The sequence below is a fragment of the Hippocampus comes genome, unplaced genomic scaffold (genome assembly GCF_001891065.2).
Source record: "Hippocampus comes isolate QL1 unplaced genomic scaffold, H_comes_QL1_v1.1 scaffold145, whole genome shotgun sequence".
Lineage (NCBI taxonomy): Eukaryota > Metazoa > Chordata > Actinopteri > Syngnathiformes > Syngnathidae > Hippocampus > Hippocampus comes.
Genome location: NW_017805994.1, coordinates 556,427 through 571,607, shown reverse-complemented (window position 1 = coordinate 571,607; position 15,181 = coordinate 556,427). Strand labels below are relative to the sequence as shown.

General features: G+C 44.1%; 1 protein-coding gene across 1 annotated transcript; it reads left to right on the top strand.

The window, feature by feature from the left end:
• Positions 1-18: 18 nt before the first annotated feature.
• ptpa (protein phosphatase 2 phosphatase activator) lies at positions 19-13,115 on the top strand. The gene is made up of 10 exons (XM_019892361.1): positions 19-104; positions 831-934; positions 1,399-1,485; positions 1,686-1,811; positions 1,888-2,005; positions 2,909-3,008; positions 3,504-3,628; positions 3,957-4,057; positions 8,147-8,254; positions 11,985-13,115. Exons 1-10 carry the CDS (start codon positions 80-82, stop codon positions 12,057-12,059), a joined length of 969 nt encoding a protein of 322 aa, XP_019747920.1. The 5' UTR covers positions 19-79; the 3' UTR covers positions 12,060-13,115.
• Positions 13,116-15,181: the final 2,066 nt, after the last annotated feature.

Genomic DNA, 15,181 nt, shown 5'->3' with positions numbered 1-15,181 from the left:
CAACAACGATGGCGGTAGTGAGACATAGTTCCAGTATTTTCTCCCTCTGAAATCCACGAAGAAGACTGACAGCTTCAAAATGGCGGAATCAGACCAGCAGTCCGGTAAAACTCAGTTGGATGTTTGTTGTCAGCATCTATGAACTTTGTTTTGCTTCTGCTCATGAATCTCGAACATTTAGGAAGATCTGAATGTATGCCGCACGTTCACATTGCACATCAACATGTAACCGTCTAGTCATTGTATAATTATCACAACCACAAGTCTTAGGGAGTCCACAAAAAAGCTTTATTTCCCTCGTTATGCACGTTTAAAGAAACGCTGTTTATATCAGTCATTAATACCAAACGTAGATTTTTTTTCGTTTCGTTACTAGCTACAATCTGCCATAAACCCTGAGCCTGTCAGCTTTACTTAGTAATCACCTTTGAATTGTATTTATACAGTTCAATACTTTTAATCATAAATAAGAGTCTTTAATTATGCTGCGATGCGTGCTTTTGAGAGTCTGAAAAACAATCATTGTTAACTCACGCAGGGAGAACATGCATTCTCAGCATAGGAATGTCAGTGCTGATTTCAAACCCTGAAGCTCAGTGAGGCTGATGTACTTGCCGCAATCGAAATTGTGATCATCATCATGGATCCTTGTCCCACATCCATCCATCCATCCATCCATCATCTGAACCGCTATGCATAAAAGAACTAGCACCAATATTGAGGATATTCACAGTAGATGCTTTTTTTAAAATATATATTGTGCTCATGTTATTGTGCTAGCAGACAACATTAAATTACTGCACATTTCCATGTGACTTCATCTTTTGTAGGAGCCATTTCTGAGAATGAACCACTTGAGGTCACAACGCCCTTCATGGTACCCAAGAAAGAAATTAGCATGGTGCCCGACATGGGCAAGTGGAAGCGGTCTCAGGTGAATGAATGTCCTGTCAGTCGAATCGGCACGTCCAAATGCATAACGGTAGAGCTTGGAATTATTCACCTGTGCCTTTTACAAACATTTCACAAGCCAAGTGCACGTTCTCACAACCGATGCAGGTCATTTTCTTGATATAATTCAATTAATCAAAACCTTTCGTCAGCGAGAAAATGACAACCCGTTGAGACCGAGCTCTCTTTTCCAGGGTGATCTGTCCCAGCACAATTCGTATAACAATAACAGTCCAATGTATACATAAAAGAACTAGGTATACGTAGAAGTAGAAAATAAAAGAAGTCAATACAATCACAAACAGAAAACTGACTTAAACCTCTCAATCGGTGATCCGGAGAAACACATTGAAAATGCTTGCTTAGATGGTCAGCGTGAACGATTGTAATCCGTTGCAGACATTTGCCTGACTGCGTATTCACTGCAAGTTTTTATCCTTATTACAGGCTTACGCTGACTACATGGGATTCATTCTGTCTCTTAATGAAAGTGTGAAGGGAAAGAAGCTAACCTGTAATTATAAAGTGTCTGAGGTATGCTGTTTTTTTTTTTTAAACGAGTGAAATGGTTTCCTGATGTCTCATAGCATATTCTGTTTCGAGGATTCTGGATTGAATGCATTCTTCATGTTTTACAAGACTAACATCCAAAATGAATGAGTAACAAAGAAGTGGTGGTGGTGTTGATTGGTGGTCTCGTGTCTGATTCCTATTGTTGTACTTTTGTATGACAGACGGTGGAGAAGTTACTAGATCTTTTGGGGACTCTGGAACGATGGATAAATGAGACCCCTCCTGTTGACCAGCCATCCCGTTTTGGTAATAAAGCCTTCAGAACCTGGTTTGCTCAATTAGACAAGGTTAGTCAGCACACACACACAAAACACTCCCCCACATTGCGCGGCTTGTTATACGGAGCAATGTTGTTGTTGGCAGGAAGCAGAAGTCTTGGTGTCAGCTGTGCTACCCGCTGACAAGCAAGCCGCAGCTCCAGAGATAGCCGTCTACCTGAAAGAGTCTGTGGGGAACTCTACCCGCATAGACTACGGAACAGGTCTTATTATTGTTTTGTTTTTTTGTTTTTTTTTGATTGTGCAAAAACAAAAAGCACTGATTTGCAGAAACTATGCTCGAATGTGACTACAGGTCGTATAATGTCATGCTTTATGCATGACGTTACACCGTTGGCTCGCCAAAGGTCAAGTGCCCCTCTACAGTTAACAGTTGTATATGTAACCTGGTTGACTCTGAAACAGAATACAGGAAATCCCTCAGTGCTCGCTGGGGATACGGTCCTGCTGGAAATAGTGAAAAAACACCCAGACCCCTCTTAGAAAGCTTCCTAATTCTCTACAGATGCCACAAGATAGTGCCATTGCACTCCTTTTCTATTAGAAAGGCCTTTGGCATGTCCGAATGAAGCTCCTCTGTTCACGTGAACATATTTCCTTGGCCACAAGATGACGCCAAAGTACCAATTTTCTTTCAGAAAAATCTTTAGTGCCATCTTGTGGCACTTTTGGGTCTTTCAGAAAGAACAAAATGGAAAGGCAAGTAACAGGATAGATTCCTCCCGACAAAATACCAGTCAGTGGGGGAGTTCATGTGTAGAAAGCCTGAATAGTTGGAGGCACATTATTAAAAAAAAAACAACAACAAAAAACACTCAAGCTGTGAACAAATTGAATTCAACTTTCCAATGTTGTTGGTTAAACTGATTTTGCATTGTTCACCAAGGGGGTTCCATACAAGCGCCTTCATATGTGAACCGGCCATTAAACAAATTTATTGTACATAAATAAACAAGTGACATACTGCGTTGGTAATTACTGACTATTAGAATTTATTGAAAAAAATAATGATCATCCCTGCATTATAAGTTCTTTAAGCGCCCCATTTCCCATTTGTCTCACAGAGTGAAACTGCACATTTCACATGTCATGTTTTTTCCTTTCAGGTCATGAAGCTGCGTTTGCTACATTCCTTTGCTGCCTCTGTAAGGTTGGGGCTCTTAAAGCGGATGATCAGCTCGCTATTGTTTTCAAAGTTTTTAACAAGTAAGTAGTTGCTACTGTGGACTCGGCGTTATTGGGTTTGTTCTTCCCATTTAACACAATAAACCAAATCCATTTCTTCAAAACATGGCATTCCACAGGTTTTTGTTACTGCCTTTCACATCTCCCAGTCCATCACTTATCACTTTAAATTGGTGCTGCTGTTAAATCTGGCGTCTTTCATGTGAGGCAGCTGGCTACAGTCAAGCCTCTCCTACTGAACGTTCTGCAAGCTCACTCGCCTATCTTTCTAACCTGTCTCAAAACTCATTTCTGTTCTTTGGCTTTTAACTCAGCATGACTCAGACTTGATTTTTAGTTTGACCGTTTTTGTGCTTTCTAGGGTCTTCGTTCTCAATTTATTATTTTATTGTTTGTTGTTGCAGTAATTATTTTTGCCCCATGTACAGCACTTTGTATACAGTGGTGGTTGTGCTCTAGAAATACACTTGAGTTGAGTTACATCAAATCATGACCAGTTTAAATACTTTTTTTTAGGTATCTCTCAGTGATGCGGAAACTTCAGAGGACCTACAGAATGGAACCAGCTGGAAGCCAAGGTGTCTGGGGCCTTGATGACTTCCAGTTCCTACCTTTCATATGGGGTAGCTCACAGTTTGTTGGTACGAAGATTTTCAAATAAGAATTTACAAAAAAAAATGTTCATATATAATTTTCCCAGCATCAACAAACAATGGTTTGTTTATTTGTTTATCTAATGAACATACCAACAAGTGCTTGTTGACTATTTGGAATAGCGAACGTCTTCAAACAGAATTTCTGGATCTGGACCATTAGATGCATGGTGGAGTAATGCTTGTGCTTTCTTGAGTGCATTGTTGCTCTCCCGCCTGACCTCCACCAGAGTGAGCGCGTTGAAATGAGAGCATGACAAGTTAACTAGTGACACCTGATGGCCAAGATATACAATTGCAGCACTGTCTCCCATAGATCACCCAACCCTCGAACCTCGGCACTTCGTTGATGAGAGGGTGGTCAACGAACATCAGCAAGACTACATGTTTCTGGAGTGCATCAAGTTCATTAACGAGGTGGGACAATGAAACTCTTGACATTTGACCCCCCAAAAAATAATAACAATGATTGCAAAGCAGGATTTAGTTGCAGGAACGCAACATCAAATACGCATTGGTCATGTTAAAACTGGCTTAAAACTAATGTTTAAAAAAAAAAAAAATGCTGATTTTAAATTCTTTGAATCGGTGGTGCCCAAAATACAGCCCGGGGGCCATTTGTGGACTACCATCCATCCACCCACCAATTTTCTGATCCGCTTATCCTCACAAGGGTCGCGGGGCGTGCTGCAGCCTATCCCAGCTGACTTCGGGCAGAGGGCGGGCTACACCCTGAACCGGTTGCCAGCCAATCGCAGGGCACACAGAGACTGAAAACCATCCACGCTCACACTCACACCTAGGGACAATTTAGAGTGTTCCACTAACCTGCCACGCATGTTTTTGGAATGTGGGAGGAAACCGGAGTACCCGGAGAAAACCCACTCAGGCACGGGGAGAACATGCAAATTCCACAGAGGAAGGCCAGAGCCGGAATGGAACCCTGCATCTCTGCGCTGTGAGGCCGATGAGCTAACCAGTCGCCCACTGGGCCCATTTGTGGGCCGTCATCCATTTTTCAGCGTCCCACGACATGACTAAAAAAAAAAACAAACAAAAAATGACATTTAACATGGGTCGCGAGATTAGTCAAAAAAGGTGAGGTGGGCAGAATGAGGCATAGCTATACTTGAAGATACAAATAAATGATTAAAAGAAAAACGCCACTGATTTTCAGAACACGGGTGAATCAAGATAATTCAATTTTCAAGGCAAACATTGTTTCTTGCATTTTGTGCTGATTGATGAAGGCATCACATGAATGAGCCTCAAGAAACTGTTTGATGGGATTTGGCTGCTGTCAAGTGCAGAGCTGGATCTACTCTGTGAGATAGACGGCTGTCGGCCACCACAAAAACTTGGAAAAATCCTCGACTATTTTCCTCAACACCTTTAACAGAAAGCCGATGAAATGAACTAGTCAGTACAAACGCCATATATCGAAATTGCTCTCTTGACTGACATTAGCGGGTATCAAAAAGCTGACAAATTATTTTCTTCATGCGGGCCTCCACCGAAAAAGGATGGACACCCCTGTTTTAAAATGAAGACCGCCCACATAATCTGCGTTTTGTGTCAAATCAAAGCTCGCCTCTCAGATGAAGCACGTTGGTGTGAAGCTGGCAAACGCTTCCCAATCTAGTGACGCCGGCTTCCTCTGCACACCCAGCCCGCTCTGAGCACCAATCTGCTTGGTCCCGCAATTGCGTCAATGAAAACCTTGCCGGGGGGCCTTTTTTTTTTTTTTTTTCCTCAAGCACTTTTGGTGAGTAAGGCCCATCATCTTTTAAATGGCGATCGTAGCACATGGAGGCTCTGACTATTTAGCGCTGATTGTGTGGCTCACTTAGCTTTGTTGACATGTATCTGCATTGTTTTAATTCACCCAATTGACTTATTTTGTCTTTTAGAATAACAATTTAAGTGGATAATCTGGAGCCGAGAGCTCTTGCAAATGGATTGTAGGCCAATAGCTGAATAGGAGCTTCAGGAAAAAGGAAGACGGGGATTTATTCCGGGAAAAGCAGATGGAGTCTGTTGGTCATGTGCCAGAGCAGGAACTGTACGCTTTGTTTTTGTTTTGGGGAGGAAAAGGAGGGGAGGGAAGTCGAGGGGAGGGGTATTGGTAGAGCATGCGACATCCTTTTCCTCCTTCCCACTCAGACACGCTGCCTCCTTCCCTCGATCTCCTCCTTTCCCCGTTTGACCTCTTCCGCCCTCCACACAGTTGTCGAAGGAGTCTGCGCACTACTACTACTCTGTACGCTTACCGCCTTTCATGGACACCTCCGTACATGGCAGACAGATTTGGAGAACACGACCAAAATGCCTTGGACCACTCCGGCAGGAGCTTTCTAATACTGTACATCCATATTTGCTTCAAAGAAATGACTGATTAATTCATTGGCTAATTGACTGAGATCCTGACTTGACTTGCGTGTGTTCATTGCTTCTGGGAGGGAAATCGGTGCTTGACCCAACGAGCCAAATGTCTTTTCTCAATTCAAGCTAAACTGAGCCCAGCAAGGTAGCTCCAGAACAGGAACACTCACTACTCCAATATTTATCCTCTGGAAAAATTGCAACAAGAGTGCCGCTAACAAAAAAAAAAGGGGGTGTAGGTTGGGGTTGAAGGGGGGCGGGGGTTGTATTTAGTATTGTTTTGGTTTTGACTGTGGTTCCAGGCCCAGTTTTGCTTATTTACAGTAGAACGGTTTTGTATTCGAGTGGTCAAAGGCACAGAAAGCTGTCTGATGCTAGTTTCAAGGGGAAAATCTACTTAAAAATATTTTTTGACCTTGGTTGTGTGTCTTGTTGTAGTGGTATATTTGGAATATTCTGTACTGGGATGAGCACAGACATCATGCCAAACCACATTTGTGCAGGTGCCAACAGCGTGGCTTCGTATTAAAAGAGTGCGAGTACTCGACTGGCCCGCCTGCAGTCCAGACCCGTCTCCCATTGAAAACGTGCGGCGCATTAAGAAGCGTAAAATATGACAACGGAGACCCCGGATTGTCAAACAGATGAAGCTGTACATCAAGCAAGAATGGGGGAAAAAGAGAAAGTTTCAACAATTTGTGTGCTCAGTTCCCAAACATTTATTGAATGTTGTCCAAAGAAAAAGTGTTGAAACACAGTGGTAAACATGAGTCCGTCTCAGCATTTTAGGAACGTCTTGCAGCCATAAAATTCAGAGAGAATGATTATTTGCTCATCAGTTTGAACATTAAACATCTTGTCTTGTCGTGTATTCAATGAAAAATGGGTGGAGCGTAATTTGCAAATGTATTTTGTTTGTATTCACACAATGTCCCAACTTCATGGGAAGTGGGTTCGTATTACATTTTGTTGACTGTTAGCATACAAACTCCGTACGTCTACCGGATGACATTCCCGTTTTTCACACACGCGGGCACTTCAACACGACGCAAATTCCGATTTTAAATCACACACATAAGGATTTTTATGTGTGCGTGCATGCATCAGCCTAAACATGAGTCACTTCCTTCCCCACATGCTGCTGTGAATCACTCCTTCCTCCAGGGAATATGGGCTGTCTCCTCCCCCCCCTTTCCTCCCTCTTCCATGCCCCTCCCCCCTTGTGTTCTCATGCGAGGCCATGGAAAGTCTCTGGAGCGGTGGGGGTGGAATGGAAAAAGGAGGGGGCTGTTAGATTGATGCCCCAGGGTCTGGGTTTGGGTTCCTTTGCTCTGGGGGGGGAGATATTTGGGGAAAACAGCATCGAACTTTATTCAGAAATGGACTTTTGAATGTTCATTGAGATTTCCATTTGGACTGCAATTACCTTTATCGTTCGTTTTCTGTCCTTTAGTTGCTGAAGTTTCTCCTGGTACCCACCCTCTTAGCCTATTTTAAAAAGCCGCAGTTTAGTGGGACGATTACTAGGTTCACATATAAAGCATATGTGTGTGCGACGTAGTCATCGAGGGCCTCAAACTGAAGTACAGACTGTATATGTAACCGGCTAGTCTGTACTTGTCTGTGCTGGAAAGTCGAGTTCCTTTGTTGGTAACTGTTGGAGCTGAGCCTGCAATTCTGCTCACGCATCTGTGCGAAGGCTTCCTACCTAATTGTTAAATAAAAATCACAAATTGCATATTATCGTGTTGCTTATCTTCAAGTACAATGTGAATCATTTTAGCCAGTACAAAGACTCAAATTTAACTTTCAAGTCATGCAAAGAAGAGACTGCAGACTTGGATAGAATACAGTAGTTTTTAAGAAATCTTGGACATCAAAACCGTCAGTTCCGGAACAATTGCATGTTTGGATGGATGTCGGCTTTTCAGTTGGTCGTCTTTCATTCAAATTCCTTCCTGTTATGTTCCGTTGTCGTTCTCATCCGCGTCCAATCGCAAGCAGTCGTCTATATGTTTTCGTCATACGGGGACGAGGACGACTTCCTGTTTCTGCCTCTAAGAATCATGGGAAATGCCTGCAGTATTTTATGTTTTGTCTTCCGTCTTTTCTTGGGTTTTCTAGATGAAGACGGGTCCCTTTGCCGAGCACTCCAACCAGCTGTGGAACATCAGCGCTGTTCCTTCCTGGTCGAAAGTCAACCAAGGTCTGATTAGAATGTACAAAGCAGAGGTGAGTTGACGGATTTAACTCTCTGGTTCGCCTTCCTTTCATCGATCTTAGAGATCATTTCCTTTGTATGAAATGAATCCAATCGTGCATCATTGAAATTTCATCTTAAGTTATGCGAATTTACCGATCCGAGTCACAGCAGTGAGTACAGAATGAAATTGCCCCACCTGGTGGAAACATGGCCTAGGGCTGACCCAGACTTTGTTTCTGGCACCTGAAATTGAACTCAGCTTTCCCAAAACTGGAAGCAGGCAAATACTATTTCACAGCACTGTATATAGTTTGGTCGGGAAAAGACCTAATCAAATTTCTTAGTGGAATACATTTCCTAGAGATGACCTCAACGGAAGAACAGTCCGCACATGCGTCTGTGTCTCTGAACAGGCAGTTCTACTAACTTCCAGGTCACTTTACTTCAAATGCCGGATTTTCCAGACCAGCCTGTGCTCACATTCACTGTTCACTTTGACTTGCTGTTCTGGTAGCCGTCTACTCCCTGCTCCACTCTGCTCTCGTGTCTGCCTCCCCCTCCCACTTGGTTTCACCCAGAGCATTCATGCCTCACTTTCTTAAAGGAGCCGCCCTTCTGCTTCGACACTCTTCAGCCACGTGGATATACCGGAGAAGATGTTTTGAGTAGATACACCTAACAAGCAATTCCACGAAAGGCGCAGTTCACCAGCTTTCTATTGGCCTACTATTCAACCTGTACTGCCCCTGGTTGTTGCAGTTTGCAGTTTGCCATTGAGGATTGCGCCGGACACAGTCCATTGATTGGTCAACACTGCACAGATCCTTATTGCGTCTTTCCTTCTCCGTTCAATTCCTTGACCTGCTCCTACGAAGTCACATTACTTTTAATACTTAACGGAGTTAGCTCCACCCCCTTTACTTTACACCCAGTGGTGGAAGTCTAACGTTGACCAGAATCTACAGATCTCAACCACAATGTCGCAAAAATAAACCGAACCGGTCAAGTGGGTGGAATTTGGCTACGTATACCCATCTTTGGCCATATATATGATATCATAGCGCCTTCCCGGTTCTCTGTCCTGTGTGTGAGTACTGAGAAGGTTTGAACCAAGATTTTGCCGTCTTCTGACATAGTAACAGGCGAACTACTGACTGCCACGAGCAGAGTGTGAAGTTTAACACCCAAGACTCACTGCCAATGTCCCTTTGTGTCACCGTCTCGCTGACGTTGCCACGCATGTAATTATTTTAATGGCACGAGCCGCGATTGCTTTGAACGGGCGAGTACATCCCTACTCTTAGGCCTTTGATGCGCTAATTATCCGGGTATGCAGTGTCAAAGCAACTACTCTTAATTGGGATTAATTGATTTGCTGTCAGAGGGAGAGACTTCTTTGTCTGGAATGTCTCAAAGTTAGTAGTAATGTCAAGTCACATTTATTTATTTAATCCCAAACAGTCTCAAAGGGCTTCACGTGCCCACAGTTGACAAATATTAATGACCGCCCCTGACCTTAACCCCCAGAAGGGCAAGGAAAAACTATATATTAAAAAAAAAAAACATCTGGGGAAAAATGAGAAACCTTGAGAAGGGGTTGCAGATGGGGGAATCTCCCTTTCTGCAATGGATCCCGAGTGGGCAACATTTGACACAATACTGGACTATACAATGTTGGTTGAAATGACATTAAACAAGCCTTCGGAGAGGTGGGTCCAATGTAAATTATCATTTTTAAAAAAACAACAAACAGTTGCCCTGTGACCATTCTTTGGGTTTCGTTTAATTTTGGATTCACGTTTTTTACTGTAAATTCGCATTGTGTGATTTGGGGATATTGCATCGCCTCGGGCTGTGAGCAGTATTTTTTAATTCTTTCTTGTTGAACATTCCATTGAGGTATATGTATAGATTTAATTGCGTCGCGTTCAGGAAGCACTATTTTCTCGTGACTTTATGCAAATAACGACATCGGAGAAACCCAAGGCTTGAACCGTCTGCAAGCAGCAAGAGGAGAGGCAGGAAAGGGTTAACAGAGGACCAGCGAGAATGGAATTGTGTGCTCCCGCCTGCATGCCCACATCCTGTGTTTTCCAGTGCAGCCTGCGAGTCTTCCCAAAGAGCTGAGGGGCCAAACTGTCTGCCTCCCCCCCTCCCTCTCGTCCTTCTCCACCGCCATTGCCTTCATTAAATCCACCCCTCCCTCCCTCCCTCCCTCTCTCCCGACCTTCCTCCAAGCCTGGAGCAACCATCAGCAGACTCGCATTCCTCACTCCCTCTTGCTGGCCCCACACAAGGTTTCGGGCAGAGTTGTACTTGGCCTGGGGAAAAGCAGGATCCTGCGCCTTTTCTCTCTGAAAGGGGCGAGCCAATGTTTCCAAAGGCACAAACTGACACATTTGGATGGGGAAAGTTTGGAACTTTTTTTTTTTTTTAATGGTGTCTTTTCGAGTTGTCCTGATCCAATCAACGTAATTTTCAGATGATCCATAATTGTGTGAAAAAAAGGACGAATTTGATCTCCTTAATTTTATGAGGTCATGAAGCGGCAAAATAATCTTGAGTTTCAGATATTGCGAATTTAACACCTTAGACAAGTTTTCTACAACACAATGTCATGTTTCGGGTTTGGAGATGAACCCAAAAAAAAAAAAAAAAAAAGGAATTATGGGGTGAGTGGAGTGACAAAATTGAAAAGGCCGTATCCAAACGCGTTCTTCTATTAGCGGGCGTGCTTAGACAGGATTTTCGAAGAGCGCAACCGCAGTCTGAATGCCTTGCCAGAAGTTTGGCCTGGTCACTTTGTCAGGAAAGACCAATTGCTTGTTCCCCAAAAGTACGTGAAGCATCTCCGCCGGCCACACTAGTGGTGTCATAAATAAAAACACACTGCCGCTGTTGTCTGAAGTGTTATCAAACTCGGGCCCGGCTTACACAATACGGAACAAATTGTGCTGTTTTGATCCCATGCTTACTCAACAGCTGTCTTAGGAGTAGGAGGAGAAGGAGGAGCGCCAACTTTTCGAAACCTGTCCCCAAAATGTTTTGGAAAACCCCCACAATTATTGTTGCCTTCAAACACAAAAATGCTGCCAAAACAGAGGAGATGTGCGAGACCTCGCAGTCAGTCACGGAGGTTACAAAGCACGACTGCGGTGGGTGGGTGTACCGCTTGCAAGTCACCAGCTTGCTAACGCTTCACCACTAAAGTCCACAGTGCCTTGCAACTTGCAAGGTCAAGGTCAACTCCACTCAAGTGTATTTCTCCAGCACTTTCAAACAACCACCGTTGTCTACAAAGTGCAAAAATGATACAGACAGCAACGAACAATTAAACAAGCAAGAACAAAGACAGTAGAAAGCACAAAAACCATCCAGCTAAATATCCGGTCTCAGGCTGAGTCAAAAGCCAACGACTAAAAATGAGTTTTTAAGACGGGTTTTCAAGATGGGCAGCGAGTGAGCTGGCCCAACATCCATTCTAAAGAGAGGGAGCGGCAATGGAAAAGGCTCCATCTGCCCCAAGTTCTCGGTACCTCTAATAGTGTCTGGTCCGCGGACCTGAGCCACAGGGCAGGTGCGTAGGAGCTCCGCGAGCCAAGGTGGGGCCATGCCATTTCAAGATTTGGAAACAAATAGTAGGATCTTCCAAAGAACTCGAAAATGAGCTGTTGAGGACACTCTTTAGAATGACCATAAAAGACACATTTTTTTTTTTGGTGTTAATGTTAACCTTTGCCTATCTGCACGAATTCTTAGTGTCTGGAGAAGTTCCCGGTCATCCAGCACTTCAAATTTGGGAGCCTGCTGTCAATCCAGCCGTCGCAGCCGTGACACTGACGGCCGCATTCAAAGGAATGAATGAAAAGACCACAATTGCCAGCACATCGGCTACACCGTTTCCCTTTCTTCCAACACCCTGTCGTGGACTGGCAACAACCTCCGATCCGGACACCAGCGCTCGTTGGAGCTCGCACCGAAATGCAACTGGAGCGTTGCGCGCGCAACGCAGAAAACCCCGACATTCACCTGCATCGGCACCTTCCTCACTGCATGTCACAACGCACCTTTGTCAAATTAAAAACGGACTTTTTCATTGCCGTCGTGTTCCAAATCGGAAGAAAAAGGGCGCACGGTCCTAGACCGGCGTGCTCCCAAATGTCGGAATCCACAGCAATGTGCTTGTGCGTGCATTCGTTCTCCGAGGTGCCGCTTTTGTGGCCCGAGCGCCCAAATTGTGGACGAGGTTGAAAACCGTCCATCCTTTGTGGAGTTGTTATTTTCTTTTCATCTCTCTATTCCTCTCATTGTATTTGTATCCTGCATCAACTTTGGATCTGACTCCTATTTTGGGGCAATGAAATGTTATTTGTCGTTTTTGTTTTGGTTTTGTTATGAGTGCTTGAGTTGCTTTCAGATTTGCATCCTTTAGTGACTGAGAAAAATACTCATTTAGTCATTAGTTTGAATATACGGTCATGTGATTTTTTTTTTTTTTTTGCCAGATTTCGGGTATTCTCATTGTATTGATTTCAAAGTCAAATGTTTTCATATCTTTCCCAGTGTAAGTTTTTTTTTTGTCTCATTCGTCTTAACATAACATATAAGGCACAAAAAGTCAATGAAGAAATAGGCATGATCATTTTTTGATCTATCATTTATTTGAATGACGGGGAAATTATTGTGCCTAAAACCTGGGCTGCTTTTTTTTGGGGGGGGGGGAATCACTCAGATTTGATAAAAATGATGATTGTTGCCCAAATTCCAACGTTTTTAAACGATGCCATCTTGTCTCTTTCATTTTTTAAAGAGTGAACGTGCAACACCGTGCGTGTGTTTATTTTTGCATTCACTAGTCCTGATGTAATAAATGTTGCTGGCTGCACCTTCCTATGTCGTTCGACGGGCAACTATTTTGCGTTTTATTTCATTGAGAATTTGTGAAGAAATAGTCTTGGATGATAACTTGCGAGTAGGAAACTTGATTTTGTGTTTGTCAAATTCCCAAGTGGCGCCTGGTCAAAACCAGGAAGCGGCCATTTTGAGCTGGATTTCTGGGTTCTGTTTCAGTCCCAAATGTCCTGAATTTGTTGTTTTTAAAGTAAATGACTTCCGTCATAAAATATTGCGATGCAAATCCACAATTCCGGTGCAAAAGATTTTTTTTTCTTTTTCTTTCCCTCCCCCTCTTCATACAATGAGCCCTCTCAAGCAAGGATGGAGGTGGAAATCCCCACGCATGGAGGAAGTTAGACGGCAGTGAGCGCCAAGCAGCCCAAAGATGACGGAAGGACTTTGCAAAAGTTCAACCGCTTGGTCCAGATTTCTGAAAATATTGAAACGTTGCCTTTTTGACAATTGGAGACGTTTGACAGACGAATCATTGATGTAACACACACACGCACACTCAAAAAAAAAAAAAAAAGCAGTGGACCATTCGCTAATGTCGTTCTGCTCACTGTGTACCGGGTCTCTGTTGAGTCGAGCACTTGAACTTACAAAAGGCAGAAATTAAGCTTTCGCTTGCTTACAACTCTTCGAATTGATGCTGCCCACCCCCAAAATTCAAAAGAACGCACATAATATCTCTTTCTGAAAGACACATCCATCCATCCATCCATTTTCCAATGCACTTCCTCTCACGAGGGTCGTGGGGCATGCCAGAGCCTCTCCCGGCCGTCATCAGGCAGTGGGCGGGGTACACACCCTGAACCGGTTGCCAGCCAATCGCAGTGCACACATAAGCTGAACAACCATTTGCGCTCGCATTGGCACCTCCTCACAATTTTGAGTTAACCGGCCATGCGCACCTCAGCACTGTGAGGCCGACGTGCTAACCAGTCGCCCCCCCTTGCTGCCCTCTGGAAGACACAGAAGCTATCATTACAAGCAAGGGCCCCACCATTTCCATGTTGACCCACCTTCACTTGTTTTTATTAGTAGTAGTAGTAGTGGGGGAGCGGGGGGGGGGGTCATGTCGTGGGCTGCTGAAAAATGGATGGCGTGCCATAAATGGCCCCCGGGCCGTGGTTTGGACACCACCGATTTGGCCAACAACGGAATCGCCATTACCAAGAGCGAACTGTTTGAACGTTAGGGTGATTTCCGGGGGTCCAGATCTCTGAGCCGAGTAGGACTGAATATGTGAGCCTTGTTGGGAAGAATGTCGGGAATGGGGGGAGCCGCGTTTACCCGTCGCAACGTGTCAGGTCTTGAAACGGCGACGAAGGCGGAGGAGGCTCGTGAAATAGAAGAGCAGCGCAAACTCAAAATGGTGGAGGGAAGGAACTCGGAGCCCCTGCCAAAGTTCAGTTGTCTTCCAGTGCTTCACTTTTGCCCAAAGTGTTGCAATGTGCCTTTTGTCATCGCCGCAACAGTCCCCAGTAGTTCGGCGGTATCGACTGGAGGCCGCGGGTGTCCAACTTTTTTTTGTCACGGGCCTACATCGTCATTTCTTTGGAGTTATGACTGGATGTAGGATTGCCTTGCATTACATATACAGGACGACAAATTGACCAAGAACTGATTTTGGAATCCGTAAAAACTGTTGGTTGAGAAATTATTCCATTTATTTTAACAGGGGGATTGGTAACTAAACGATGCTTGCGATATCTCAACGTTTTTTTGTTTTGTTTTTTTAAGTGAAGACAATTTGGATTTCACCCTTCATAGTAATTCTCTTTACTGCCACCTATGGGACTGGAAATCCACATTATTGATTACTATTTCCGACAGTTGCATTATGGCTAGATTGTGGGGGTCGGGGGGTATTTTATTTCTTTATTTATTTATTTTTATACTCTTCCAGCGCGTGTTCCACGAGACACCGCAACTCTTGGATTGAGCAATTTTATTTTCATTCGACAGACTCTGGTGTGCATCACATCTCAGACCGATGACCTGTGCGATCTCTGCTGCCACAGTCTGACTCCCCCCTCCTAGTGCACCTATTCCAT